The sequence below is a fragment of the Odocoileus virginianus genome, chromosome 7 (assembly GCF_023699985.2).
Source record: "Odocoileus virginianus isolate 20LAN1187 ecotype Illinois chromosome 7, Ovbor_1.2, whole genome shotgun sequence".
NCBI classification, from domain to species: domain Eukaryota; kingdom Metazoa; phylum Chordata; class Mammalia; order Artiodactyla; family Cervidae; genus Odocoileus; species Odocoileus virginianus.
In genome coordinates, this window is record NC_069680.1 from 64439976 (window position 1) to 64467574 (window position 27599).

The window sequence follows — 27599 nt, forward strand, 5'->3', positions numbered from 1 at the left end:
AGTACACCTCATTTTAGAGACAGTGACCCATTTGTCTGACTTTGCAAAACAGACTAATTAGTTGAATCTTTGCCATGGATGTACACATCCAGTGATGGGGCCATCCAGTTTCTTAGGAAAATTGACATACATTATTTCTTACTCCTCATTTCTTGGAGACTCCACAGACAGCTCCAAATGTGCTAAAGTCGGGAGCACATCTTTTTCACAAAGAAATCTTTTAATTCTGCCCTGTAGTGTTTTTTCCTCCACCATTTCCTGTGATCTTTCAAATAGGTTCATTAAAGATCTGGGTGTTCCAAAGTAATTCTTTGATGTGGTTAGTACCATTTGTGGTTAATCTAATTTGTGGTTTATAGTTGGCCAGAGCATTCACAACCTCAAAAGCCTTTTCCAGATCTTCTCTGTGTAGGTTTTGGCGACTTCTATGTACCATGAAGAAAATATTGCTGCTCTGATGCCATAGCCCATGAAAATTGCAAATTTTCCCTGAACTACAAGAACCATTTCCACTCTATTCTCTCCAGTCTTCTTCCTGGTTTCAGACTGTTGGTAATCTGTTGGCCTTAGTTTGGTTTGGAGACTTGGGGATTTCTTGTTGCTGTTGTCTTTTTGTTTGTTGTCCTTCTTTGAAATATAGATTATTTCTCCAGCATTTTACTTTGACTGTTTATTCATAATAGAAATGTATTTGTGCAAGTTTACCCACACAGACACTGTTTTAGTTTCACTGTGGCCTTTAACAAGGCATTCTTAACTGATCCTGCTGCGTGAGTCTCTGAATCTTCCCCCACTCCCCCTGCCCATCTCCCAGGTTGTTTGAGCATAGAAAACCTTTTCTTCCATACTGTGCTGTTTCATTTGACTCACATTTCCTTGGATTCTTTATTCATATTTCATGGTGCTGACTTTCAAGAATAAAGATATAATTGAGAGGCATGCCTGGAGTGCGTAGTTTGTTGTTAGCTGATAGTTTGATTGATTAGATGGTCGAGTTATTCTGCTTGATCCTGACCTAACGCGTCAGCCCACCTTAGTGGACCATGGTATATGGACAGCGGCAGGTGCAGGGAACTGCCCACTTTAGCAGTGCTCTGACATACTTGATCTGTTTCTCCTTCCCTCAGGAAAAACTTTGCCAGCAGAAGTATAATGTCTCCTGCATAATGATCATGCCCCAGCACCAAAGGCAAGGATTTGGACGGTTTCTCATTGATTTCAGTAAGTGAAGTACTTTATTCACTTTCATGATCCAGGGAGCTGATGGCCATTAAAGGAGAGTGGTACATAAAATTCTATTTAACCTTCTTTGTTGTTTTTATCAATAGATAATGGGTTTTCTACTTATATTTACATAGGTTAGAAAACCTTCCTCAAGTGAAAAATGTATTGCTGCTCACTATTGTACTCTAGGAAATTGAGACCCCATCTCTCGCAGTGTCACCAGCTCACAAAACCATTACCCTGAATGAACCGGCAGAATTACATTCCATTCTGTGAGGCTCATGCTCATTAGCACCAAAAGAGGCAATTATTTGTGATTAAAGCCAGAGGAAGTGTTATTTAAAAGGATTTTCAGCTTTCTGAAATTCTGCCTATAATCTTGTGCAGTACAGAGCAGAAACGGAGTTGGGGGGGGAGTTCTATTTAGAAAAACAATTCTTTAGGTAGCCTATCCTTGGAGCTTCTCTAGTAGAAATAAATATCTTGTTTTGTCAATTTCCCTTTTCTGTTATGGAAATTACTATGGAAATGTTTGTATTTAAAGATTGCCCAAGTAATACTTTTTATGCACATTTGTATCTGCTGAGTATCCTCAATGAAAATCGGAATGCTACTTTAAAGTATGCATAAAATAGTGTTTAAAGAAAATTGGTCGTTTTTTCCTCCTTTGTTTACATTAGATTGGATGTGTAAATACAGTATTAAAGCTGTATTTGGAAATTTGATTCAAAATATCCAGATAACAGGAAGACCAGGTATCTCATGATAGTAATCACTTCTGACCATTGAAAATCTGTCACTGGGAACTCTGTGCTTCTTCATTACCAGAGTTTAAACTGAAAGAAGGAAAACACAGCAAATCATGTAATCTTCATAAGGTACTTCAGATGCAAAACCAAAATGTAAATATACTCAAGGAAAACCATGAAGCAATGTGTTGAGTGTAAATCTATATTATTAGATGTTGAAATATGAAAGTTTGGGTGTAAAATATAACTATATAGCAGTGTTGGACTGATTTGTATAATTTATTGACATTGAAAGATAATATTCTTCTTTGAAGTATTTAGTTGATTATTTTTATATTTTCAGATGCTATTTCTAGTCATTAATTAATTACCTTAGTCTTACTCTTCTTTCTTGATCTAGTTGTCCCATGAAAGGTCATCTTACCAGAAGTTCACCATTTTATTTTACAGTCCCAGTTGTAATGTGTACTACAGGCAAATCCAATTGTTTTATTTTGGAATTTTTTGTGGCCACTGTTCACAAGATGTTCCTAATAATTTTTGGTATGCCTCACAGCCACTTGAGCCTTAAATTTTGGATAGTATTGCATGCTTACAGAGTAAGGCAGACTACTTAGTTCAATATTCCTGATCTTCCAACAGCTAATTCCAGCCTCTCTTTGCGGCTTTTTCATGTGTTATGTTGTATATTAACCTCATTTCCTCAAATACTCTGAGCAGGTTCCCATATTTCCATTGTCTGTGTGGAGCCTTCCTTAAATGGCCACTTCCTCCTTTTCTAGCGTCAGTCTATTCAGAATCCTACCCATTGTTAAGAACTGGCTCAAGAACCTCCTTTTTATTTTTTTCTTAATTGGAGGATAATTGCTTTACAATGTTGTGTTAGTTTCTGCTGCACAACCATGTAAATCAGCTGTAAGTATACATATATGCCCTCCCTTTTGAGCCTCCGCCTCTTCTTTTTGATCCCATCTCCCAGAGTTACATCCTGTTTTTTTCTTGGCTCTTTATCTCCACAGTGTAGCACTTGGATCCAATTCATTCTTTTGTAGTAATTATTTGATACAAGTGTCATGCTTCCAGCTTGCTGTAAGCTCCTTGGACACCTTCTTTTTATTCAGTAGGGCAGAGCACTCAGTAATCTGCATTAGGTGTATTTTTGCTCATTTGAATGGAATCTCCAAAGTGATATGGTCACTGCCCATGATGATTTTCTACCTAAGGTTTAAAAGAGACTGGTACTTACCAGGTAAAAATGCAGGTCTCTAAATATAGTAGCCACTTATTTGTTCAGCATGATCTGGTACTGAGGCCTTCTGCATAAAATAACAACCCAGGAACAAATGCCAAATCTTTATGTTAACCATTTTAGTGAAAACTGTATTAGAGTCTACTCTGTTTCTTAAAAACAACTAGGGAACACAGTGGAATCTATCTGGATGGCTCAAAGCCATCATGATGAATGCCATCCATTAGGGTGCAGCCAGGCAATGCAATGCTAAAATGTGTCATTTTAGATTTTCTCATTCATGTACCCTTGGCATCATCCTGCACTGGAGTGGGTTAAGAAGTATGGTGAATGATTTGAATAAAGCTGAAAGGGGACTGGTGCTGTTTCTTCAGAGAAGAGGAGATCAGGGGAAGAATTTTATAGCGCTCAAAGAAAATGGGAACTAGTATTAACCAAACAAATTCAATTTAAAACCAAAAAATAATTCCTTGGCTACACGCGTTTTAAAGAAGATAAGAGTAGGCTGCTGTCAAAATTGATAGCCTCTCCTCATTTGGAGTTACTTAAAATAATAGTAGATAAATATCTTTCTATAATGATTAGATCCAGTCTTTTGCAGAAGGAGGAGATAAACCCCATGACCTCGCATAATCCTTATTGACCTTACAATTCAGAACTCAGGGCAAAACTGATAACTGGAGTTACAGATTTTCTAAAATCTGCTCTGTTTTTTTAAAGGAACCTTTTAAGGGTTAAATTTATTTTATTTCTACTTGTACATGAGCCTGAGGGTCTTTTGGTCCGGGCAGGTATTTTCAGTAATTTAAAGAAGGTTGTAAGGCAGGAAATCTTTATTTGGTCTACAATAACTACTGGTTCAGGAAGCTAGAACAAGACATCAATAGAAGGAAAGCTGTTCACTGCCCAGCTGCCCACTGGCACACAGGATTATAGATATGGCCACAAAATGATGAGTGAATATAAAGAACTGTGAATCTAAAACTCTGAACACTGTTCTCAGGAGATGGAATGGTCATCCCAGGACCAAATGCTGTCCTTGGAATAATGTTATTGTGTGTGTCTTCCTAGGACAGCTTGTCTGGGATGTGTCAGAGCAGGGCTTCCTGAGAGGTCATCTGCAGATTGGCCCAAGTGACTAAGGGCATCTACTCCCAGCCTGCTCATAGACCAACTCACAGGTTTTGTAACTCTGCCCAACACTTCAGTCAGAGGTGGATAGCGGAAGGAGAGGCTTATCATGGATTGAAGCTGATGCTGTATTTCTCTTTCTCTCCTGCTTTCTAAGATTTCCCTCTCTCCCTCAGTTAGAAAATTTTAAAGTCCTCCCCTTCTCTGTGTCCACACACACACACACACACACACACACACACACACACACACACACACACACACACACACACACACACACACCACTCTCCATCCACACCAGACATCTCAGAACTCCAGAGAAGCCCCCTTCCCTCAAAACTTCTGTGATTCCTGCTTCCAAGCCTCCCAGGGTGAGGCAGTAGCATGTCCCTGCTGCCAGAGCCACCCAGCAGTGCCTTTCCAGCTCACTGCTTTCCCTTCACTTTTGAAGTACTCTCAGACTTAGAGGAAAGTTCCCATCTACTCCACCCCAGTTCCCCAGATTTTGTCACATTTTGTCACATTTGCTTTTTGCTGTATTATTCTCAGTCTTCCTCTCGCTCCCTCCCATCACCCTCTGTCATTCTGTATTTCTTTTCCAGAATCATTTGAGAGTAAATCACAGACCTGTTGCACCTTTACCCTTATACCATTTCAGTGTGTTTTTCTTTAAAAAAAAAATAAAAATAAAAAAGATGCTGTCATACAAAACCATAAATTATCAAAACCAAGAAATTAACGTTGATTCAGCATTATCTGTAATCTATCTATTTTGTTCAAATTTCAAATGTTGCCAGTTTTCACTTATGTCTTTCCAGGGGTGAAAAAAAAATTTTTTTTCCCAGTCCAGGATAGCGTATTGAGTTATTACGTCTCGAGTTATTTGGAATAACACCTTAGTCATTTTTTGTTTTGTTTTGTTGTTACCTTGACATTTTTGAATTATACAGACCATTTTTTTGAACACTGTCCCTCAGTTTGGGCTTGTTTGATGTTTCCTCATGAGTAGATTGGAGTTCTCAATGTTTTGGCAGAAAGATACAGAAGTGATGCTGGGTCCTCCCGAGCACTTCCTAGCAGAATCACATGATCATTTCTTTGACCCATTACAGTGTAAGATGTTGCCTTTCGGATTTCTTCACTATAGAATAACATTTTTCCCTTTGTAATGAGTAATATCCTAGTAAGAAAATACTTTGGAATTATGTAAATACCCTGTTTCTCATCCAATTTTCACCTACTACTTTTAGTGTTTATTTATGATTCTTATCTAAAACTCTTATTACTTTGGTAGTTACCAGATAATGATTTTTAAAGTCCCAATGTATGATCTACTTGTTGATATATGCTGTAGGGAAAGGGGAAGAAAGCGAAAGTCGCTCGGTCATGCCTGACTCTTTGTGACTCTTCCATGGACTATACGGTCCGTGTAACTCTCCAGGCCAGAATACTGGAGTGAGTAGCTGTTCCCTTCTTCCCAACCCAGGGATCAAACCCAGGTCTCCTGCATTGCAAGCAGATTCTTTACCAGCTGAGCCACCAGGGAAGCCCAGAGTTTCCTTTGTTAATTTTTTTAGTTAAATAATCACTTCATTTATCTCATTATTCTTTATAATTTATATAATTACGGACTACTTAATGAATTTTTATTTTATTCTATGGATTATAACCTGTAGCTGCCATTATTTATTTTGATATTCAAATTGCCCCAGATTTATTCTGTGAGAACTGCTTCAGACTGGCCCCTGTGTCCTTCTGACATGTCTGATCCTTCCTTACCTTCTGGTACAACAAACATGATGTGCCAGATTCATCTTATTCTCTCTCTGACCTAGCCCTAGAATCACACATTTCTATTTAAAAAGTCTTTAATTCTTTATGGTGGGAAACAATGTAAAAGCCAAGATCTGAGCACTTAGATGTCCGTACTGCTACTGGGGTGTCCCTGCTTCTAGGGCCTCTCAAGGGGGAAGAGCTAGGAAAGAAGAGATATATGTTTATGTGTGTGTGTTTATACACACACACACATCCCTGTTATGAGTTCACTGAGCTTTGCATTCCAGATCAACACCTCTGCAGAGTTTTAGTCTATCCTTCCATATTGTATTTGCAGCTCTCTTCTCTGGTCGTGAGAAACCTGACTTCCATTACCTACAGTGTATTTATTAATGTGCTTAGTCCTAGAATACACATTAAATCATTTTAGGATTGCTAATCACATCACTGTATAAAACAGACCTTCTAATGAGAGGTCAGTATTTGAATATAGTTCTTCATGACTTTACCCTGAGTACAGCTGTTTTCAAGTGTTAAGAATATAGCACAACATGATTTTCAAAGTTGAAACTGTATTAAAGCGTATACTCAAAGAAGTGTTACTCCCTCCTCAGTCCCATTCCTGAGCCTTTCCTGCAGGTCACCAGTCTTATTAGTTTCTGTTTATCCTTTCATTGTTTCCTTTGGTACAAATACTTATGGAGCAGTGATAATCTGTTGTATATACCTTCAGTTGTGTAGGACTGTGCTTGGCGGGGCAATGGATGGGCAGTGACGAACTGTCTTTTACTTGGGCCTGCAGAGCCGAAACCCTGCATGGGGAGCAGGATACAAAACCCAGGCTCCTGTGCTGACCCAGGAGAGACCCAGGGAAAACAGCTGATTCAGCAGTAGGTTGCAGAGCATTGTACCAGGGAGTGGTGAAACAGGCTGGCAAAAGCACGTACTTGTGTGTTTGTGTAAGCGCATTAATCTGATTCTGAACTGGATAATGAAGAAGGATGAGAAAAGATTCATTTCTTACCTCTTCACTCAGCCTTGTTGATTGGGACACCCTAGTCTACATTCAGCTAAACACAAGCAAGAGAAATGAAGACGCAGCTCTTGCTGGGTGGTTAATTAAGTTCACTGAGGAGACATCAATTGTTGGACAGTATGTTTCTACAATAGATATTGAGAGCTCGTGGCTTGAGAAGTTAAAGTGAAAACATTCCAGGCTGAGGAAACAGCATATTCAAAAGTGTGAGCATGTACAGAAGCGTGTTAGATATTTAGGTAACAACAAAAGAAACTCTAGGTAGATTAAAGACTTAGAGATTAACAACAAAAAGAACATTTAGAAAGTAAAAGAAAGGATATCTAATTATATCTGGTCTTTAGATGGTCGTGGACATCCTAAGCATTAAGAGAATGAAAGAAATCACACACACAAAAATAGACAAACTTCACTGTATAATAATGTAAAACTCCTATGTGGGAAAATATTAATATTTAAAAGCAAATAGGAAAGATGTTTGCAACAAATGTACCAGGCGAAGTTTTGTTATCTGTAGTATTTAAACAAATATAAAAGTAAAGGTTTTGATAGTGTTAAAACATAAAGCCTAATGGGAAAATGAGCAGAAGTCATGAACACAAAATGTGCAGAAAAGGAAAATCATTGATGGCAGCAACAGTGCTGACATTTATTAAGTGTCTAATATGTGTCAGTCACTGTCATAGGAGTCTGTCCTCACATCACGTGTTGAGATGTGTGCTTTTAACCTCATTGTAAAGGGTCCAGAAGTAGGAAAAGTAAGCCAAAAGAGGTCAACATTTCAACAACAACAGTATCCATAATCATAGCTGACATTTCTAAAGCGCTTACCATGTGTCAGGTTCATGCTAAGTCGCCTCAGTCGTGTCCGACTCTTTGTGACCCTGTGGCCTGTAGCCCGCCAGGCTTCTCTGTCCATGGCATTCCCCAGGCAAGAGTACTGGAGTGGGTTGCCATGCCCTCCTCCAGGGGCTCTTGCCGACCAGGACTGAACCTGCATCTCTTAAGTCTCCTGAATTGTCAGGTGGGTTCTTAACCACTAGCACCGCCTGGAAAGCTGTATGTGAGGTACTGTAGCCCAGATTACACAGACTCGCTTAATCCTTGCAGATGCCCTCAGTGGGTTACAGTTAACTCTCTTTCGATGGCACAGAGACGCTGGGAAACTTGTCTAAGATCACTCCTGAGCCACGGTTCAGTACCCCGTAGAAGAAGGTTAAGATAAGGTGTAAAAAGCATCCTTTCAAGGACTGGGTATAAGTGAAATTTAAAGAAGTAGATTCAAAAAGCTTAATTATCAAAGGCGGTAGGTTTTTTGTTTTTAAGCTAGAGAGACTGGAGCACTGATGGAGAAAACTCACTGCGAAAACAAAGGATAACCAGAGGGGTTGTTTAGTACAAATGAGAAAAGGCATTAGATGAAATTCAGTATTCTTTCCTAATTTAAAATAAACATACTAATTTGAATCATAAGAATTCTGAATCTTATATTAACTTGTTCTTGTTTCAGACTTGACTTACTCTTAGGGGAAGGAGCTATAAAGAATAGATGACAGTTGGGTCCAGGAGTCTACAAACTTAAATATACGGTTTTCTTGAGACTGGTATACAGATGACAAGCTTTTCAATTACATAAATTATCAGTTAACTTTACCTTCAGTCAGTCATTTTAAAAACAGCTGTTTGTTTGTAGGCTAATCATAAAAGTTTGTAAGCAGCTTCGATTCTTGGCTTTCTCTCCTCAGTATTAAAATACTGTACAATGTATCAGGGTTGTCCTTCATGGAACAGAACTTGCTCTAGAGGAAATATGAATGATGGAATGAGTTAGGTACTTATTTCCAGAAATTACCTTTGCTGATCTTTTTTGTGATTTTGTATGTCGAGAGGTTTCCCCTCAATTTTCATGAGGAATGTATACTGTTTACAAACTCAATCTGTCATTAGTGTGTGCTGCTAGAAGATGTGTGCAAATGACCCAGTTTTGTGCCTATAAGTTATGAACTTGGTCATGTCCCCAGTGCGGTTAGCAGTGTCCTTGTACTTGTTCACTTTTCTTAAGAACAAGACTGGATTTAAGTCTCATTCTTAAGGAGTCCACACACCTGGATTTAAAGAAAATAAGAAATACAATAAACTTTTAAGAAAGGATGCTTCTGGGTACCATTTAATAGCTAGTTTCATTCTCACTGAGAATTAACAGATTAACTTTCCATGCCCTCATTCTTTCCCTGATCTGGTTCTAGTGACAGAGATCTCTTAGGTAGTTTAGAGAGTCCAGTCCCATCTTGTCTTTGCCTTAGCCTCTTTGTACCTCTCTGCTGATTTCTTGAGGAAACACCACTTAGACAAGAAAGCACCTTCTCTCCCTACCACTCTGCCTTTCTAGGTCCATCAGGCAGAATTAGAAACTCACATGCTGCATCTCTACCTAGAATATTGTGATGTTGAAAGTTAATATGATGTTGGTGATGTTAACCATGTTACCTCTCTCAGAGAAAATGTCTTCTCCTATATCTTAGATGCTAGCCCCTAGCTTAAATGTTATATATCTAAATACCAGGATACATCTCATAGTATTTCTGGTTACCAGCTAGCAACTTTCAGTTTTAACAGTCAGCCTTCAATAGATTACTTTAAACGAGCTACCACTTACAAACTTTTCAGAACACAATTTAAGTAAAACTTAAGAAAAACATTAAACAAAAATTTAGAGTAACTTCATCCTACCTGAAAATTGCATGCTTTTTTTAGAACAAAATTTCTGATACCGACTGGCCTGTCTCCTGTAGAAAATAGGAGTTTTAATTTAGGAATCCAGTTGGTTGGGTTCCAGTGTGCCGCATTTTACTTGTTAGTAAATTCTAAAGAACCAGGACTGGACGGGAGTCACTAGCTTCTCTCTGAGGCCAAGTTGAGTACAATTTCAGGACAAACAGATTCTCCCCAAGAGCTAGATCCTTGGCGTGACAGGCCCTGGAGAGACACCCCACTGCTCTAGTGAGGGTCTCTTGGCGTCTCTGCACTACTATGGTCAGCTTAGGGCTACACTTTCCTACAAGTGACCCAGGACCTGGTCCAGGTAGCCAGAGACGTTGCAGTCTTCGTAGCTCTAGTGCTGGTCACATCACCCTGAGCAGCCTCATCCTTTTACCCTGGCAGGCATGTGAATATTATCTTCTCCCTGTTGGGGTGGAGGCCATGCAGCACTCCCTGGGGCATAAACTCCGTTGGGTAGGTTACAGGGTAAATATTTTCACTTTCCCCTATTTATGAGCCCCACAAGCCAAGCATCAAAGATGTTTTAAGAGACCATGGCAGTGTGTCTTAGGTACCTGATCTGACTGAAACACTCTGACCGCCTGTGAGGAGTTAAGCAAATTGAATGAAGGAGCTATATGTTTGAACATGTGCTATTTACCTACTTTTGTGATTTTTATTTAATAGTTTTTCTTTTTTTTCAATGGCACCATTAAAAAAAAGTGCTCCAGGCTGAGTAAGTGCAAAGTCATTTAGAAAGTTGCATGTGTCTTTTGTATGCTCATGGCTTCTTGTCCATCGCGGAGGTAGAGTCTTGTTCTCTTCTGTAATCTCGCCCCCATAAGAGCCTGGCACTGAGTTGTTGTTTCGATGCTCTGTCGCGGCCAAGTCTTCCGCAGCCCCATGGACTACAGCCCACCAGGCTCCTCTGTCCATGGAACTTTCCGGGAAAGAATACTGGAGTGGGTTGCCATGCCCTCCTCCAGGGGCTCTTCCCAACCCAGGGATCGAACTCACATCTCCTGTTTCTGGGGGTGTGTTCTTTACTGCTGACCCATCAGAGGAGCCCCTGGCACTGAATAGGTCTTTATTATTTATTGAATAAATGTTAAATGAATTACCTCAGGAAGAACTTTCTTAATACACTTTCTCTTCTCACATGTGATTCTTAGGAAGAAGAATTTTATCTTATTAGAATATAATTAATTAGGTGTGGTTTGCTCTCTTCCAAATGATGTTGTGTACACCCTGCCTTCTGTTGAGGTCTGGTATTTTTGTTCAAGGGCAGCCTCTGTCTTAGAATCATGTAAGTTACATCAGAAAGGAAGCTGTCAGTTATCTACTGTAAACCTTGCAGAGCAGAGAATTGAGAGCTGTGACAAAATGCACATTTACACACAGTTGGCCAAAGAGATATTTATCTTTTCCTACTTTCATCAGATAATTTGTTTCTTCATGCATTTATTTTGGAAGGAAAATTCCAACTTTAGTCCTAAGAAACTGTCACGAAAGTTTCTTTCTTTGCAGAGCTTTCCCAGCAGCTCTCCTCCCGTGGTGAGCACAGGCAGAGCAACCATTAAGGAATAATAAATTACGCTTTTGAAATGGTGCTCAAGTCCTTTATGGCCTTTTCTAAGATAGGAGCTGCTCCCCCCACCTCCACCATGACACTTGTTGGAAGATAGAACCACCAGCTGTATCCTCAGACTTTGGCTGGGTTTTGGAAGACACGTTTTGACCTGTGTAATCAAATATAATGATGACATATTTTTTAATAGGATTCTAGTTTATAATATAATAAGGGAAATGACTATTTTTCCTTATTTTCTCATTATAATATGTTGTACTAGAAGCCTTTGTCATGACTGCTTTATTACGCTGGGCTGAAGTACAGTATATTTTAATATGCTAAAGATAACATCAAGGTTGAAAATTGAGCTCTTCGGTGATTTATTCAGAGGGTGACTGTTACTGAATGCATTGAAATGACTTGCATGAGGCAGTGCAGCTGACGATTTATTTATGTATTTTTTTTAACTAAGCTTGTCATAAATAAGAGCAAATAAATAGCTCTTATAGAATAGTTTGTATTCATGCATCAATGAAAACATTGTAAATATGAAACATACGATCTGCAACTACCATTTTGCCTTACATAGCTGAGAATGTTTCAAGTTTTGGCATGCAGGTGGATTTTTTTTTAACAAGTCTTTTGCCCGGTTGAATTGTTTACATTGACCAACATTTGCAGTCAGTAGTTTTGAATCCCACTACTGGGCAAGCTCCATTCCAGAAGTTAGTATGAGAAAACCTAGCCTTCAAGAATAAAGAGAACTTGGCAACACCGTCAAGGCTTCCCTGATAGCTTAGTTGGTAAAAAATCTGCCTGCAGTGCAGGAGACCCTAGTTCAATCCCTGGGTCTGGAAAATCTACTGGAGAAGGGATAGGCTACCCACTCCAGCATTCTTGGGCTTCCCTTGTGACTGAGCTAATAAAGAATCCACCTGCAATGCAGGAGACCTGGGTTCGATCCCTGGGTTGGGAAGATCCCCTGGAGAAGGGAAAGGCTACCCACTCCAGTATCCTGGTCTGGAGAATTCCATTGACTGTTTAGTCCATGGGGTTGCAAAGAATTGGACACGACTGAGCGACTTTGACTTCACTGGCAACACCATCACGGGTGCCAGGACTTGTTTGCTGCTTTACCCCAAGCCACGAGCAGTGTCATACTCACAGGTGAGCCCACAAAAAGTTTGCTGAGGGAGTGAAGTAATGAATGCCCAAATGTAGTCTGTCCTCCTCTCTGTGTCAGTGACAGCACCTGTCCGACTGACCCAGCCAGATCTCAGATCTCCTCTCCATCTTTGGTTTTTTGCTTTTTTTTTTTTTTCCATTCATGGATCCCTTCATCCTTTCCTTCATGCTTTGCACTCTGCCGGGATTAGCCTTGGTGATGAAAACATCAGGATAAATGATCTAGTTCTTGCTCACAGGAAATGAGCACACTGAAGATGCTCCCCACCCCCCACCCCCCAGTGTATGCTGTGCGTGCGAGGCACACTTGGGCTGCATCATTGCAGAGGAAATGCTTCCAACTTCCGTTTCCATTTTCCCAGCTAAGATAAATGCAAAGGAAGCATTTTTTCATTATTTAACCAAGAGCAAGAAAGATTTTTTTCCAATTTGTTGAAATTAGTGCTATACCTGGTTTTGGTTTCAAGGGAACTATTCTTCATAAACATGTTTTGCAGCTTGTAGTAGTATGTTTGAAGTAGAATATTCTAAGATAATAGTTTGATAACATCTTCTCTCGAGGGAATTTCTAAATAATATGTTTAAAATTTCAGCTGATTGTAAAGCAGAATTTTTTTTTTTTTTTTTAGCTTTATTAAAGTATAAAGGAGATAGAGAAAGCTTCTGACATAGACATCAGAAGGGAGTAGGAAGAGTACCCCCAGAAGTTTTTTTATATCAGTTTGTTTTGGGTAAAGCAGTTTTCTTACATTTGGTTAGAATTCTCTTAGGAAAATACTAGTTAGAAACCTGATTTTTTTTTTTTCTCCCCCATGGATTTATGTTCAATGTGTTTCTACTCTAATATTAGTGCTGCATTTTCATGTTTACCAATATAAGAACCTTGTTTTATACTTATTCACAGTGAGTCCTGCTTTGAGCTAACACCATAGAGGAGCTCCTTTTTTTCAACAAAATTGTTTTAAATTAATGTTTATAAAGTGCTTTAAAATAGTTTGGTGGATTAAGAATAATTCAGTTATGCATTTTTCCACATTGAAAAAAAGATGCAGTGTGATTATATAGTAGAAGGTATTGAAAAAAGTTGCTGAAATCTTGAGGGAAAATACAATGCAAGTTGACCTCACTATACACAGTGTATTTGCATATGTCCTTGGGGGCGATATTTTGGTGATAAAGGTATAAAGAAACACAAGAGATTACTATTAGTCATGATTGTGGTTGCTTATGAGGAAGAAAGGAGAAGGGTAAACAGGATGGGACAGGTGGGAGGTTTGCAGGGCTCGAGCTGGGAAGCTTCTACTTCTTGATTCTGGGAGATGGTTAAAAGGGCGGTTGCCTTATGATAATCTTATTAAGCTGTATATGTTTGTTTAATATGTCTCTGTGTTTTATTTTTGCTTTTTTTTGTTGTTTGTTTTTTAAAGAAAGTGATGTTCTTGAAATAGAAAATCATGCCCTATGGTATCTGTTTTAGAGCTTAGACTTTTACATCAGAATAAGGGGATTCCCAAGTGGCGGTCCTGGTTAAGAACCTGCCAGTGTGAGAGACATAAGGTTCAATCCCTGGGTCAGGAAGATCCCCTGGATAAGGGCATGGCTACCCACTTCAGTATTCTTGCCTGGAGAATCTCCATAGCAGAGGAGCCTGACGGGCTGCAGTCTGTGGGGTTACAAAAAGTCAGACACGACTGAAGTGACTTAGCACACACAAGTGTATTTGGTATATTAGCATCACCTTTATGTCAGACTTTGCAGGATCATTTACTTTTTATTTTTATTTTTTTTCTTTTCCATCCTCATTTACTTTTTATTTTTAATTGGAGGATAATTGCTTTGCAGTGTTGTGATGGTTTCCATGTACAGCAACGTGAACCAGCCGTAAGTCTACGCGCATGCCCTCCCTGCTGTGTCTCCCTCCCATCCCACCTCTCTAGGTTGTCACAGAGCACCAGCCTGAGCTCGCTGTGCTATCCAGCAGCTTCCCACTAGCCAGCTATCTTGCACATTGTGATGTGTATATTTCAGTGCTATACGGAATCATTTTTACATGAAGGAAATACCCTGAAATTTACTAGAATCATAGCCTCTCAAATGTTAAGTCCGTTAGAAAAACAGCATTCCTGTAAACTATGCTTCTACTCTTAAACCTAGAGAAACATAAATGAAGGGCTGTATGTTAACACAGGTGATAAAATAGCAGATTCGGGCAAGGAATGGCTGTGCAGAATAGGGGTGAACTGAGGAGAGAATATGGAATGGAAAGACCAAACAGGTAAAGAAGAGACACTGCAGCATTGGGATTTTTCTTCCTTTTCTCTTCCCTCCCTCCCTTCCTTGCTGCTTTTTTTCCTCCACCCCCCACTTTCCCTCTCTCCTTTCCTTGTTGTTTCTTTTTTTTTTTTTTTAATAATTTGTTTATTTTATTTACTTTTTTGTTTTGAATTTTTGGCTGCACTGGGTCTTTGTTGCTGCACACAGGCTTCCTCTAGCTGGGGTGCATTGGCTGCTCGTTGCAGCGGCCTCTCTCGTAGAGCACAGGCTCAGTCCTTACGCCACATGGACTTAGTGACCGTGGCACGTGGGATCTTCCAGGATCAGGGAACAGACTTGTGTCTCCTGCACTGATTGGCAGGCAGATTCTTTACCACTGAGCCACACTTTTTTTCTTTTTTTGATCCAAGATGAGGGAAAGCAATACTGGCAGACATTGTTAAGTGTTAGGAAATTGCCCTTCCTTCCACCAAGAATGCTGAGTGTTCAGCATTCTGATATTTGGGGCAGATTTTTAGACACTAGAAACAGTGCTTACAGAAGAGAAAAGATGTTTAAAAGTTAGATTTTTAAGACAGGTAAGGAAAAAGGCTAGAATGTCTTAAGATGAGAGTAGATTCTGCTGATTATTTGTTGCAAAAGCAGGCTTCCTCCTTCTAAAGAAGCAGATGATTCTCTGTAGATTAGAAGTCCTTCCCTGTGGTTTGCCCAGTATTGGAGCTTTTCCCCATGAATTTAAGGAAGCTAATGAGATTTTCTTTTCCCTACCAAAGCAGAAGAGCCATCTGAGGACTCTGACAGCCTTCTACCCCTGCAAGTTTTAGTTGCATCCAGTTAAGAACTTACAGACCATAATGAATGTTTTTAGAGAGGAAATAAATTGAATGACGCCTGTGAATTTGTTGTAAATGTTGTTTATTTTACCAGATAATTTAGATAAATCTTTCTTGAAGAGGAAGAGAAATCATGAGTTTTCGTGAATAATCTGGAGCTTTTCAGAGGATTACTTTGAAATGCCTCCCTGCTGACTTTTTATAAATTAAGCATAAACTTTCTTTGACCTCATCACACATAATTAAATAGCTGTTGAAGGGTTAAAACCAGCTACAAAGCAATTCTGTATCTTGATCCCCATTCTCCAGCAAAATTATACAGGAAGTTTCTTTTGGTTCTCAAGCAGGGTAATTACAAGAGACAGTCACATAATTTACACTTTCAGTCTGTTCGTCCGTAATCATACACTTCCACCTAGTTGTGTATACCCCCATGAGTATCCGCATTATACTTTGATTTGTAAATGATGATTGCAGTGTAATTGATTGCTTGCATGCAGCATATTGAATTGATTCTTAAAAATGAACTTTAGCTGTTAACATATCTACTTGAATTCCTGTTATTTACGTAGTTTGTGGTTCTTGTGTTCAACAGTTGCATACTGGTTAACAAATTAAACTCCCAGAGCTTTTTTCCTTATTAAATTTGGAAAATGTAGTGTCTGTCCACAACCTAACTAGAAAAGTGCCTAGAACACAGTGGGCATTCCACTGCTGAACGCACTGCTAAACAGTCCCAACCTTTTGAACGTTGGATGGACATTCTTTGATTACCAGTGACCACAGAGTATAAAGGCTTACGGGTTTAATACTAGTAATACTGTGGCGAAAACTGCCAGTATTAATATATTGTTAATATATATACAATACATACAATATACAATGTATACAATATATTAGTACAGTTCCCTCATAGCTCAGTCAGTAAAGAATCTGGCTGCAATGCATGAGACCTGGGTTCAGTTCCTGGGTTGGAAGATCCCCTGGAGAAGGAAATGGCAACCCACTCCAATATTCTTGCCTGGAGAATCCCATGGACAGAGGAGCCTGGCAGGCTACAGTCCATGGGGCTAAACCACCAATATTAATATATTGTTACTGAAGTCTCAGCTATTAAGTACTTCTCTAATTAGGGAGCCAATCTAAAAAGTGGACTTTGAGAAATAATCACCTACTCACTAAAGGGGTAGTCACTGATGTCTTTTCATACTACTAGTGGTGATGCTTCATAGTTTTTTGTTTTTCCACCCAACAGCTAACAGCTAACTATAGCCAATTGGACTTTAAGATCCCTATAGGATTAAAGGCTAGACAACTTACATGACCCCAAGTCCCCTGGCAAACCAGCCAGTGACTTGACTGAGGAGCTCGTCCCAGCCTCGCGTCCCACCCCATCCAGCCTGCAGGGGTAGGTGTGCTGCCCTTCTGTCAAAACGGGCTCATCAGTAACCCTCTGGGGAGACCACCTTTTATTGCCAGAAGCTTTGTACTTCCAATCCTGTTTGAAAGCTTAGAGGACAGAAATAAAAAGTGAAAAGAGAAGTTTCTGACTTCTTTAGACCAGTGAAATAGCACTGTGTGTCTAAGTCAGCTTGGGTGATAGGCCATGCTTTGGTTTTAGAAAGTTGTCTCAAAGACCCTTTTTGAAATGTACTTTGCAAACAAAGAAAAATTTTAGGTTTTGCTTCCCACTTTTTCCTTTCTTCAGTCTTGCTATATTCTTATATTTGCTGTGCGGAAAGTTCATCACTCATGATTGGAATTACAACATACTTTGTCCGGTCTTTGAAAATTATAACTGGGAAACACAAACACACAAAGTATTGCGGGGCAGTTGTGGGAGAGGAAACACATGGAAAGGCAAGTTGCTCTTCTCTTTGTCTTGTCTCCCAAACATGGTTTGAGATCAGTGGCCAGTGGCCATTGGTTTAAATGCTCCCCCTTGGTTGGCTGGGTAGGATTAGACCAGACAACTAGCTATTAGAATAACTTTTTCAGCCACCCTCCACAGAAGCTCAGTGGTCAAAAGAAACTCCTGTTTTTGTTTTTTGTAGTATTTAAAGAAGAGTTCAGTTGTAATGTTTTACAGAGAAAGGTCTCACAGGTGCAGCATTGTGAATATATACTGTTACATGCTCTGAGCAGATGCTTTATTTGAAGTGTATATGGGTTTAATGCAGTGATTAAAATGTTGTAACTGTTCAAAGTTAAATTCTTGTTACCAGGATTTTGCAACTTAGATATAAAAATTGTATCCAGGTTTCAACTTGGAAGAAATTTAGTTTTTGAAAGAGTTTTTCAGATTGAATCTCTCCAGTGTGGACTTTTGCCTATTTACAAGAAAGGGCATAGTTTTTTAATGCCAGATTACTTCATCTTAAAAATTTGTTTTTGGTAAATTTGTTTTTCCCAAAACTTTCCAGAATTTAAAAGTGGTTTGAACTGTGGAAACCCACAAAAGGTCCAAAAGGAGGGCATTCTTCTGACATGTTTTTCTAATTTCTGTCACCTCAGATGTCATGGTACCGGTGCTGTATTACTATTACCTAACCAAGGGTCCCTCTGAGTGATGAGTCAGAGCTTAGCTTAGTTTGCAATAGGCAAGGGCCTCATTAAAAAAACTAGTTACTTCCCAGATATATTTAAGGAAAGATTTTTTTTTTTAAATTCTTGCCTTCCCCAAATTATTTTAATTTGGGAATAAATGATAGTGACCAATTGATCATTTTGTTCTTTGTCAGAGGTCATCTTCCTAACAAGAAGTTTGGGAGACTGAATCTATTTCATACATGATCGCCTTCTTAGGAAAATTATATTTTTCTAATATACCAGACCAGAACCTTGATGGTGTGGTAACATGCCATATGTAAACAAATATTTCTCAGTTAAATGTTTAAATCAGTGAAACTTCTGTGAAGTCTGTCACAGAGTTCTCTGCCAAGTGACCCTCTTCTCCTGTTTGCCACTAACTCTCAGACATGTCTCTGTTTCCAAGATTCACCTTCTACTTGGATCTCTCATTAGGCACCACTGCCGCCACCACAGCCCTTTGCGGGGCAAGGACAGAAATAGAGGAGTGGGATTGGTATACCACCTCTGTTTAACATTCTGGCTAAGGAGTAGTCTCCAAGATCCTTTGCCTAATATAAACCCTAACATGTCTGAGACCAGACTGGCTTGAGAGGCGAGAGTTGTGATTGGATGAAATATGGACATCTGGAGTTTTTAAAGGGTTGAGTGATTCTAGTGTGCAACCAGAGTTGAGAACCTTTGGACAAGACCACAAGATAGAAAAAGGAGAAATAAAGAGACAGTGTCACTCATTTAAATTAATCAGTTATTAAAAAAGCATTGACTCATTTTTACCCTGTGGCTGTCTCACAAGGGTCTGGCCCTGGTCATCCCCAACTTGGTAACTCATTCAGAGATGTTCACCTTCTCCAATACAAGGGTGCCACAGAGGGAGGCGAGTTCCTGCCACCTGATGTCCTGTTTGTGAGCTGTGTACACAATGAGTTTGTATATGCAGAGAATGACCACCCACTTTGAGAGGCCACACCCACTCACAGACTCAGCTGGTAAATTCCAGCATGGTCTGTATGCTTATACACACACACACCCCACAGCAGCAGGGGCGCCATGCCCCACGGACACATCCCCCAGGGCGGCGGTGGGGGTGGGGGCATGGCTTGAAGGAGTACCATTCCTCTTCCATGTAGTCTGGAGAGCAAAGCGGGGGCATTCCGTGGAAAAGACCAATGGCCCCACCACAGCACTGAGGAAGAGCCCGGCTTCCGCACAGTCTGCGGAGGAGCTCGTCGGACGCCTCCGAGAAACAGCCTGGCGTGTGACCCAGGGCAGCCAGCCTTCCCGCTCCAGAGGCCTGCTGTTCCCATTCTTTGGGTTTCACTGGCTCGAGCCCTGTTCCCAGGCACACCCTTGAGTCTTCTATAACATTTGGGTCTTTGTTTCATCTGTCTTGGGACCATCCCCGGGTTCTTACTGAAGCCCTCCAGCCATCATTGTTACTGTGGTTTGACGCGCTTGCTGTTTCCTGAGGGTAGTCCTTGAAGTTAAAGACTTGAGGACCGAAGGGAATTTGGGGGCACAGAAATGTGCTTGCTGGGAGCTTTTAGTCGCCAGCTTCTTGAGATCATTCCTGAGGCGGAATATGTTTGCCTTTTTTTTTTTTTAAATCATAGCTTCTTCCTTTAATTTAATTTATGTTTGGGTGGTTAGATGGGGACGGAGGCAGGAAGAAAACTGTCTGAGGCAGTGGACTGAATGGAATGGTTTTCAGGTGCCTCAAGCAAAAGTAGGAAAAAGGAAAGGGAGCTGTTCTCTGTCTGTCTCCTTCTGTCCCAGTTTTCTTTCTTTCCCCTACAGTAAGGGTAAGCAGTCATCAAATGACCAGCTTGAGATTTCTTTCATTCACTATGTTGAATAATAATGATAATACCTAACACTCATACAGGGTTTCTGTAATATGCCAAGCACTGTTCTACGTGCTTTGTATTCATTCATTTAATTATTATGACAACCCTAGGTGACAGGTATGATTGATGACTCTCTACACCTTATGGATGAGGGATCTGAAGCACAGAGGGATTAAATAACTTGCCCAAAGCCGCACAGCTGTTACATGCGGGCCCTGGATTCCATCACAGGCAGTCTTGCTCTAGAACCCTTGCCCTTAACCCGTAGTGCCTCTTACGATCTGTCATACGGTGTTCAGTAAGTGCCATATTGTTTTATCATACCTGTGGCCGTTTTGCCCATCTTGACAAATTCTTCTCATTTTTTATTTAATGCAGATGGTTTCAAAGTATGGTCCAGAGACCACTGGGGATCTCAGAAGCCCTTTTAGGGAGTCTCCAAGGTCATAACTATTTTCAAAGTTATACTAAGATACTGTTTGTCCTTCTCTCATTCTCCCATGATCGTACAGTGGAGTTGTCAAGAATTTCATGACCTGTGATATCACAACAGATTGAATACCAAAATAGATAGGAGAATCTAGCGAGTTGTAGAAGAGTTTTGCAAAAATGTTAAACAATGCTACTCTTCTCATGTTTTATTTTATTTATTTATTTATCTTGTATTTCAGAAAATGATGTCAACACATAATGGGTTTATGGGGGTTTAAATAAATATTTGTCAAATTTTTTTCCAAAATTAATATATGTAGCCCTTATAAACAGAAGCTCTTAAACAATTTTTTAATGTAAAGAGGTCCTGAGACCCAAACGTTTGAGAATCACTGGCTTCATGTATAAACCTTGCTATTCAAGCATGGTTCATGGTATAGGAACTTATTAGAAATGCAGACTCTCAGGCCCCACCCCAGATGTTCTGAATCAGAATCCAGTTGTAACAAGAAGGGGATTGTTTGCACAGTGAAGTTTGGGAAGCACAGGCATAGAAGCTACAGACAAAGCCACTCTCCAACTCAGTGACCCTGGCTAAATTTCAGTCTGGTGGGGCTTTCGAGATTCTCTACCACCAAGGATCTGGGTGAGGTCTTCTCACTGAGATTCTTCAGCCACTGTCTCTTCATTGGCTCTCCTACTGCGCAGGGCCATTGTAACATCCCCATCAAAGCCAGCAGCCTTATAGCAGAGTTTATTCCAGTGCCCCTCAAACTTCTGTGCATCAGAATCACCTGGAGGGCTTGTTAAAGCACAGGTGCTGGGTCCTGCCTCCAAAAGTTCTGATGAATAGGCCTGAGAATTTACAGCCCTAACAAGTTCCCAGGTGATTGCTGATACTGTTGGTCTGGGGGACCACACTCTGAAAACCACTGGTCTTTAGGCTGTAGACTGAGAGGTCAAGCAGTGTTTATTCAAGTTGTTATATAATTACTTCAAGTCCATAAAATTATGGGACTGCTGCCTTAAACTTCCATGTCTTCAAAACCTGTCTCTTAAAATACAGAATATCTTTAAAATTAAAAATTTCCAATTTCGCTGAGGACATATCTGAGCAGTTAAGAATTCAGGCAGATCACAAGTTATGTAGAATACTCCTATTCTCTTCAAACAGTGAGAAGGCTAAGGTTCAGTTTCCTTCTTTACTAATTGCAAAATCACCACAAAATTTCACTGAGGAGACATAAGTAGTCTGTCAAACTGATTTATCTCCACTGTTTAAACTGATAACATGCCATTTGTCCACTTGGTCACAGAGCTGCTTAACCCCAGAAACCAGTAATAGATGAGTGTGGACCAGTGAATTTCCGTCCGCAATCATCAGATACATGGTTAGAGCCACTGGATTTCCTCTGATCCAGAGCTGCCATAAATCCCTGGCCTGGTGTCAGTTCCCAGGCTTGCAGACCCAGTGCTGTCTATCGATAGGAACCCTTTAGTGGGGTCTGCTGAGCTAAACAGGTGTCTGATGAAAACTGTGTAATCCTTAAAGATTATTTTCCCCTAAAAGCAACTGGTTACTCCAGACCCATATAATCCAGATAGATGGGAGTTGGAAATACTTTGCCAAAGTCTGCCCTTTTGTCTTTGAGGAAGTTCATATGGTTTGGCTCCAGGTGGTGGAACATAAAGATGTGCAAGGGTGAGCGTGGCTGCCTTGGAGAGGAAAATCCTTACCCGTGCCCACCCTCTCGCTGGAAAACATTACTCCACTCTGGTTTAGTCTACATTCTTATTTACTACATTACTGATTTAAAAGAAAAAGAGTGTGTCATATTAATCAAGGGTTAACCTTGCATTTAATATGCTGGGGGTTCAGTTAATTTGGGAATTTGGGCTGCAAAAACAAATCTTGACCTTGTCTACATTGTTCCCTCCTTATCCTAATGCCTACAGGAAGGCAGCTCTCTACCACTTTTTCCCCCTGCCCTCAGGAGAGAATTAACCTCTTCAAACACTGGGGATCAGAGCTAGTTAACATGCGGATTGCTTATCTTACTACAGGTAGGTCAGCCTCAACCCAGGTGAGGTAGATTTGGGTCCCATGCAATACAGCTTAGAAACACTTACTTCTTTGCAGACCTCGCCTTATTTTTCCTTCCCCTTTAAGCAAATACCTTGATAATCTTTTGAATTTAGTGTGTGGTTCATACACTAAAACTTAGACCTCACTTTCTCTTGGGTAAGTAGTTCCAGTGAAGCAAAATAGGAAGCTAGCTTCCTCAAGATAGTTGATGTGGGTGAGGGGTGTTGGGCCAGTCAGCTTTAAAGTACAAGTCTTCTGCTCACAGAGTAAAGAGCTGTTCACCAGCACCTCTGGCTCACAATTTACAGGGAATAATTTCACCAGCGGTTGATTATACTGCAGCTACGGGGATTTGTCCTCCAAATATCACTTTGTTTCCAGTCTGAGCAGCCAGGTTTCTCCAGGGATAGTTCAGGTTTTCTGATTCAAAGTATCCTGAGTTGAGGAAAGGCCTTAGAGCACCACAGGAATCTATTCACCAGGGGTGTATTGTACTTGTTTCAGATGCTTCAGGATAATATACTGGCTTCCGAGATTAAGTGCTTTTTATTTCCCTGCATCTTAGATCAATTATTTGGAATCTTTTTGGTAAGTTAAACTTAAGAGCTGTAACTTAAACCACCACATCACTATAATCACTCAATAAGTAACTGTTCTTACTAAAAATTATTGTCATTGGGCTCTATAGTGATGATAATTTGAGGAGCCTAGAAAAAGTAGAAGGAAACAGAAGATGGCAAGAAATTCATTATTTAGACCACTCCATGTTATGAAGGTCAGAGTCATAAAGTGCCATCAGCTACAGCTTTTTTGAGGAAAAGTGCCTGCTGCAGGTAAAATTTAAATTATGTATTATTTCAACCTTGTGCACAAATGGAGTGGCAAAGACATGGCACAACTTTTCCTACTAAACTATTGTATATATTTTAACATACTACCAGTGATTTGACTTTACTACTAAGGAATCAGAAATTGGACCTTGGTCATTTTGTTTGTTGAAATGGATTCCATTTAAAGCAAAAATTTCTCCTTCAAGAGAAAAGACTTTGTGAACTTACAAATGGCTCTTAGCGCAAGTATGTTTCTACTGGTGTACGCTTCTTGAGGGGCTCATGAGTCAGAGAGGAGAAGGGAAAACTAACCGCCATGATGTCTTTGGACAGTGGCATTGTGTGGTCTGTAGTGTGGTGGGGCCATCATCCTTGGAAACCTGCTTGGTGTTTTCTGGTTGGAGTTTGGGTTTGCAGTTTTTTCTCTCCCCCACGGAGGAAAGTATCGCTTCCTGGCAGGTGTGGGTAGGGTAGCCTTTGCAGCCTTGCTAGCATAGCACAGAGGTGCTCTCTGTGAACGTCCATTGGGCTTGGTGTACACGTGCTCAGTGGGGCTCAGTCACAGATCACAGACTATGTCCAAGGGAGCATCCCACGGAGAGAGCCACTTAACGCGGTGAGAGCAGCAGGTGCTGAAAGGTCTGTGCCTGGATGTTCTCCACAGACCCCAGGTTGCCTAACCCGTCTAGTCTGAGGCCCTGAAAAGGTGCATGTTACTCTCTCTCAGGGTGTGAAAGCACGAACAATTGCGTCAGCTGTCTTTTGGGGGGATTCTGGCTGCTTCCCTTTAGCCCAGCATAGCACTCATGGAAGAGAAGACGGAACAAAGAAATACATGTGCTTCCTGGATAAGGTTGCTCATCACAGAGGGGACATAAGGTTGGGAGGGTGCAACTTTGGTTGTACAGAAATCTGTCTGCTGGGCTTCGGGGTGGGGGTGCTTACTGTTCCCAACTGTGGGGTTCAGATGAGAACCAATGAAGGGCTAGGGAATTTCACAGTCACTGCATCAGACTTAATTGTGGGATCCTGTGGACAAAAATGGATCATTCCATGTCCACAATACTATGGTTCTTTTCCCCCACCCTCCCCTACTCCCATGCACCCCGGAGGTACAGAGCTGAGACCTCCAGCTGACCGAGTAAATTTCTCAGCATGTACCAAGCACTTAGGAGGCAGGTGACAGATGTGCCAATTATCTGTGTCCTGAGGTTTGGGTACCCTTTGTATTCTAGTGACAGAGAGCTCTTCTGCACACTGACAGGGCGTAATCTGGGCTGGATTCAGCACAGTGGCCATCACTGTTAGCATTCCTGAAACACTGCTGTAGAAAGCCTCTGCGTGCAGCCAGATGACGTGTCGACAGTGGTTTGACTGTCAGATTTTGTGGTGCTTGTTTGCATTCAGTCAGATACTTTGCACTTAAACATGAGTTAAAGAGACAAGTCAAAAGACTTCAGCAAAACCTAAAGTTAAATATGTGCCTGATCTTCATAATGGCGTTCAGATTAAAACCATCAAAATGCAAAATGCTGTGGTTATACCCTTCTAGGGTAATACTGGATTTCTTGTTGTATATTTCTGCATTATTTACAGTGATTCTGAGAGGCAGGAAAATGCACCAGAGACATTGCTTTCTCCTTTTAACAAAAAATCCAAAATTGAGAAAATTCTTGAAAATGCAGCCATTTTGGAAATGTAGATAAAGAAGAAAAATGCTGAAGATTTGGGTGGTTTACAAAGCAGCATGATTTTGTAATTGCTGCCACCTACTGTATGTAGTTGATGTTTGTTTAAATTTAGGAAGTTCATGAAGGTGAGGCTGTTGAAATAGATAATTAGAGCAAGGTAGACATCATTAGTTTATAACATTTCTTCTCTACTCAGTAAGTGGCTCTTAATTACCGAGACAGCCGCCAGCTTTCATTCATTACCTTCAAGTGGGTTTAAAGTTTTTCTCATTTTAAAGTTCCTTTGCCAGTGAACCTTCAGTAATGCTGTCGGGTACGTGTTCAAAAGCCTACCATGCTTAGGGCTTTTCTGTGTTTACATGAAACAGTTTGTTTTAAGGAAGTTGTTTTGTTTTAATTTGTAGGAGCAACGGTTGGATTATAAATTAATTTCCATGAAAGGGGTGAAAACAGAGCTGGGGAGCTGACAGGAGTTGCAGCCGTTGACTTAAAAGACATTCTTTTATTGGTCCTGAAGCAAAGCTTCAGATCCGCCGCTAGTTAAATGTAACAAGCAATACAGAATCTCAGTCAACAGAGGCCCTTGTCTTTTATTAAGACACAGCTGTTAAAGGGTCATTTGGTTCTTCCTGTGGAAAACAACCCCCCCATTAATGTTCGGGGTGGTCCCTTGACAGGATTTCTGAGTAAGTGCCTGACATTTAGTTTTTGAAAGGATCTGAAGCCGGGGGACTTGGACGTTGAGACTTATCAGAAGTAATGTGTTCAACTTTAGCTTCGTTAAGTATGCCACAATATATGTCTGAAATGCTGCCATCAGCTAAATGAACTGACTTATAGAGCTACTGTAAAGGATTAGGGGGCATAGACGTCGTGGATGTCAGATCACTATAACTGGGAAGAGAATATACATAAAATTAATGCACTTCTCCGATGTGATGTCACTTGTGTGATATGTTGTGATGTGATGTACCTTGTTGCTACTTACAGTGTAAGTCTTACATTATTTTGAGTGGCCCCTGTTCCAATGTCTGAGAACACCACAGTGAGGTCGACTTTTGCTTTTTCTGCCCTAGGCTATTTGCTTTCTCGAAGAGAAGGCCAAGCAGGGTCTCCTGAAAAGCCACTCTCCGATCTGGGCCGTCTCTCCTACCTGGCCTACTGGAAGAGTGTCATCTTAGAATATCTCTACCACCACCACGAGCGGCACATCAGCATCAAGGCCATCAGCAGAGCTACGGGCATGTGCCCCCATGACATCGCCACCACTCTGCAGCACCTCCACATGATTGACAAGAGAGACGGCCGGTGAGCACCCGTGCCCTGGGTGACCCAGCTGCCTCGTAACCATCTTACCCCAGAAAGGGTCCCTATAGTTAGGCAGATTCATTCTATTTAAATATTAGAGGTTCCCCAACAATATTATAAAAACTTTTCTCCTAAAAAGAAAACAGGCAGTGATACTTCTTTGCTGGTCAAATTTCAGTTTGCTCCACATTTTCATTGATGAGCTTTCTGGTTTTTTCTAACCCAGGTAATGTTAATGCTAGCAGAGATCAATATCTGAAGGTGAAATGAAATTTCAGCTTTTGATTGCACTTTTTTCTGCCTCCTCACATTACAGATTTGTCATCATTAGACGGGAAAAGTTGATATTGGGCCACATGGAAAAGTTGAAAACCTGTTCCCGGACCAATGAACTTGATCCAGAGAGTCTGAGGTGGACCCCAATCTTAATTTCTAATGCTGCAGTTTCTGAAGAAGAAAGAGAAGCTGAAAAAGAGGTAGCTTGGGTTCATCAACCTAAGTTGTGTAATTTCAATCTTGTAGCATTTTTAAGCTAAGGTCATTAACATCATTGTCAAAAGCTTGGTTATGTAGAGAGAGCTTGTGAAATGATATGGCACTAATTTATCCTAAGTGAGGTTGCATGGTAAGACATGATAATTTTATTGAATTGAGTATGAAAAATGAAACGTTTATCACTGATCACAAAGCAGCATTTTTCACTACTGACAGCATGTAATCAGATCAAATTTGGTGCTGAGCTCCAAGACTGCAGTGTCAATCGATTCATTGTGTTTATGAACTTGCTTAAAGTGCTCCATGCCAGTGAGCATGTAATGTAGTGATAAGGACTCAAATCAATTCGCTGCATCATTAATACTGCTAAATATCCCATGAAACCCAATCTTCTTTGATTTGTTATCCTAACTGATGCAAAAGAGTTCTGAGATGATGCAGCTGGAATAGTGCTTGCCTGGCTGATTATCCTGATCAGAAACGACGTAGAGATCTTTGACTTTGATCCTTAGAGGCTCTGACTGTGTAACTGCC

The 27599-nt window shown here is 40.5% G+C and overlaps 1 protein-coding gene across 8 annotated transcripts in view; it reads left to right on the forward strand.

Annotated features, from left to right (window-relative positions):
* KAT6B (lysine acetyltransferase 6B) overlaps nucleotides 1–27599 on the forward strand; it is a 180413-nt gene that overhangs the window by 143084 nt on the left and 9730 nt on the right. For all 8 annotated transcript variants that reach the window (XM_070470879.1, XM_070470877.1, XM_020888918.2 and 5 more), the window contains 3 exons: nucleotides 1128–1221; nucleotides 26339–26570; nucleotides 26887–27046. In XM_070470879.1, the coding sequence (XP_070326980.1) occupies nucleotides 1128–1221; nucleotides 26339–26570; nucleotides 26887–27046 (486 nt within the window). The remainder of the gene's footprint in view (nucleotides 1–1127; nucleotides 1222–26338; nucleotides 26571–26886; nucleotides 27047–27599) is intronic.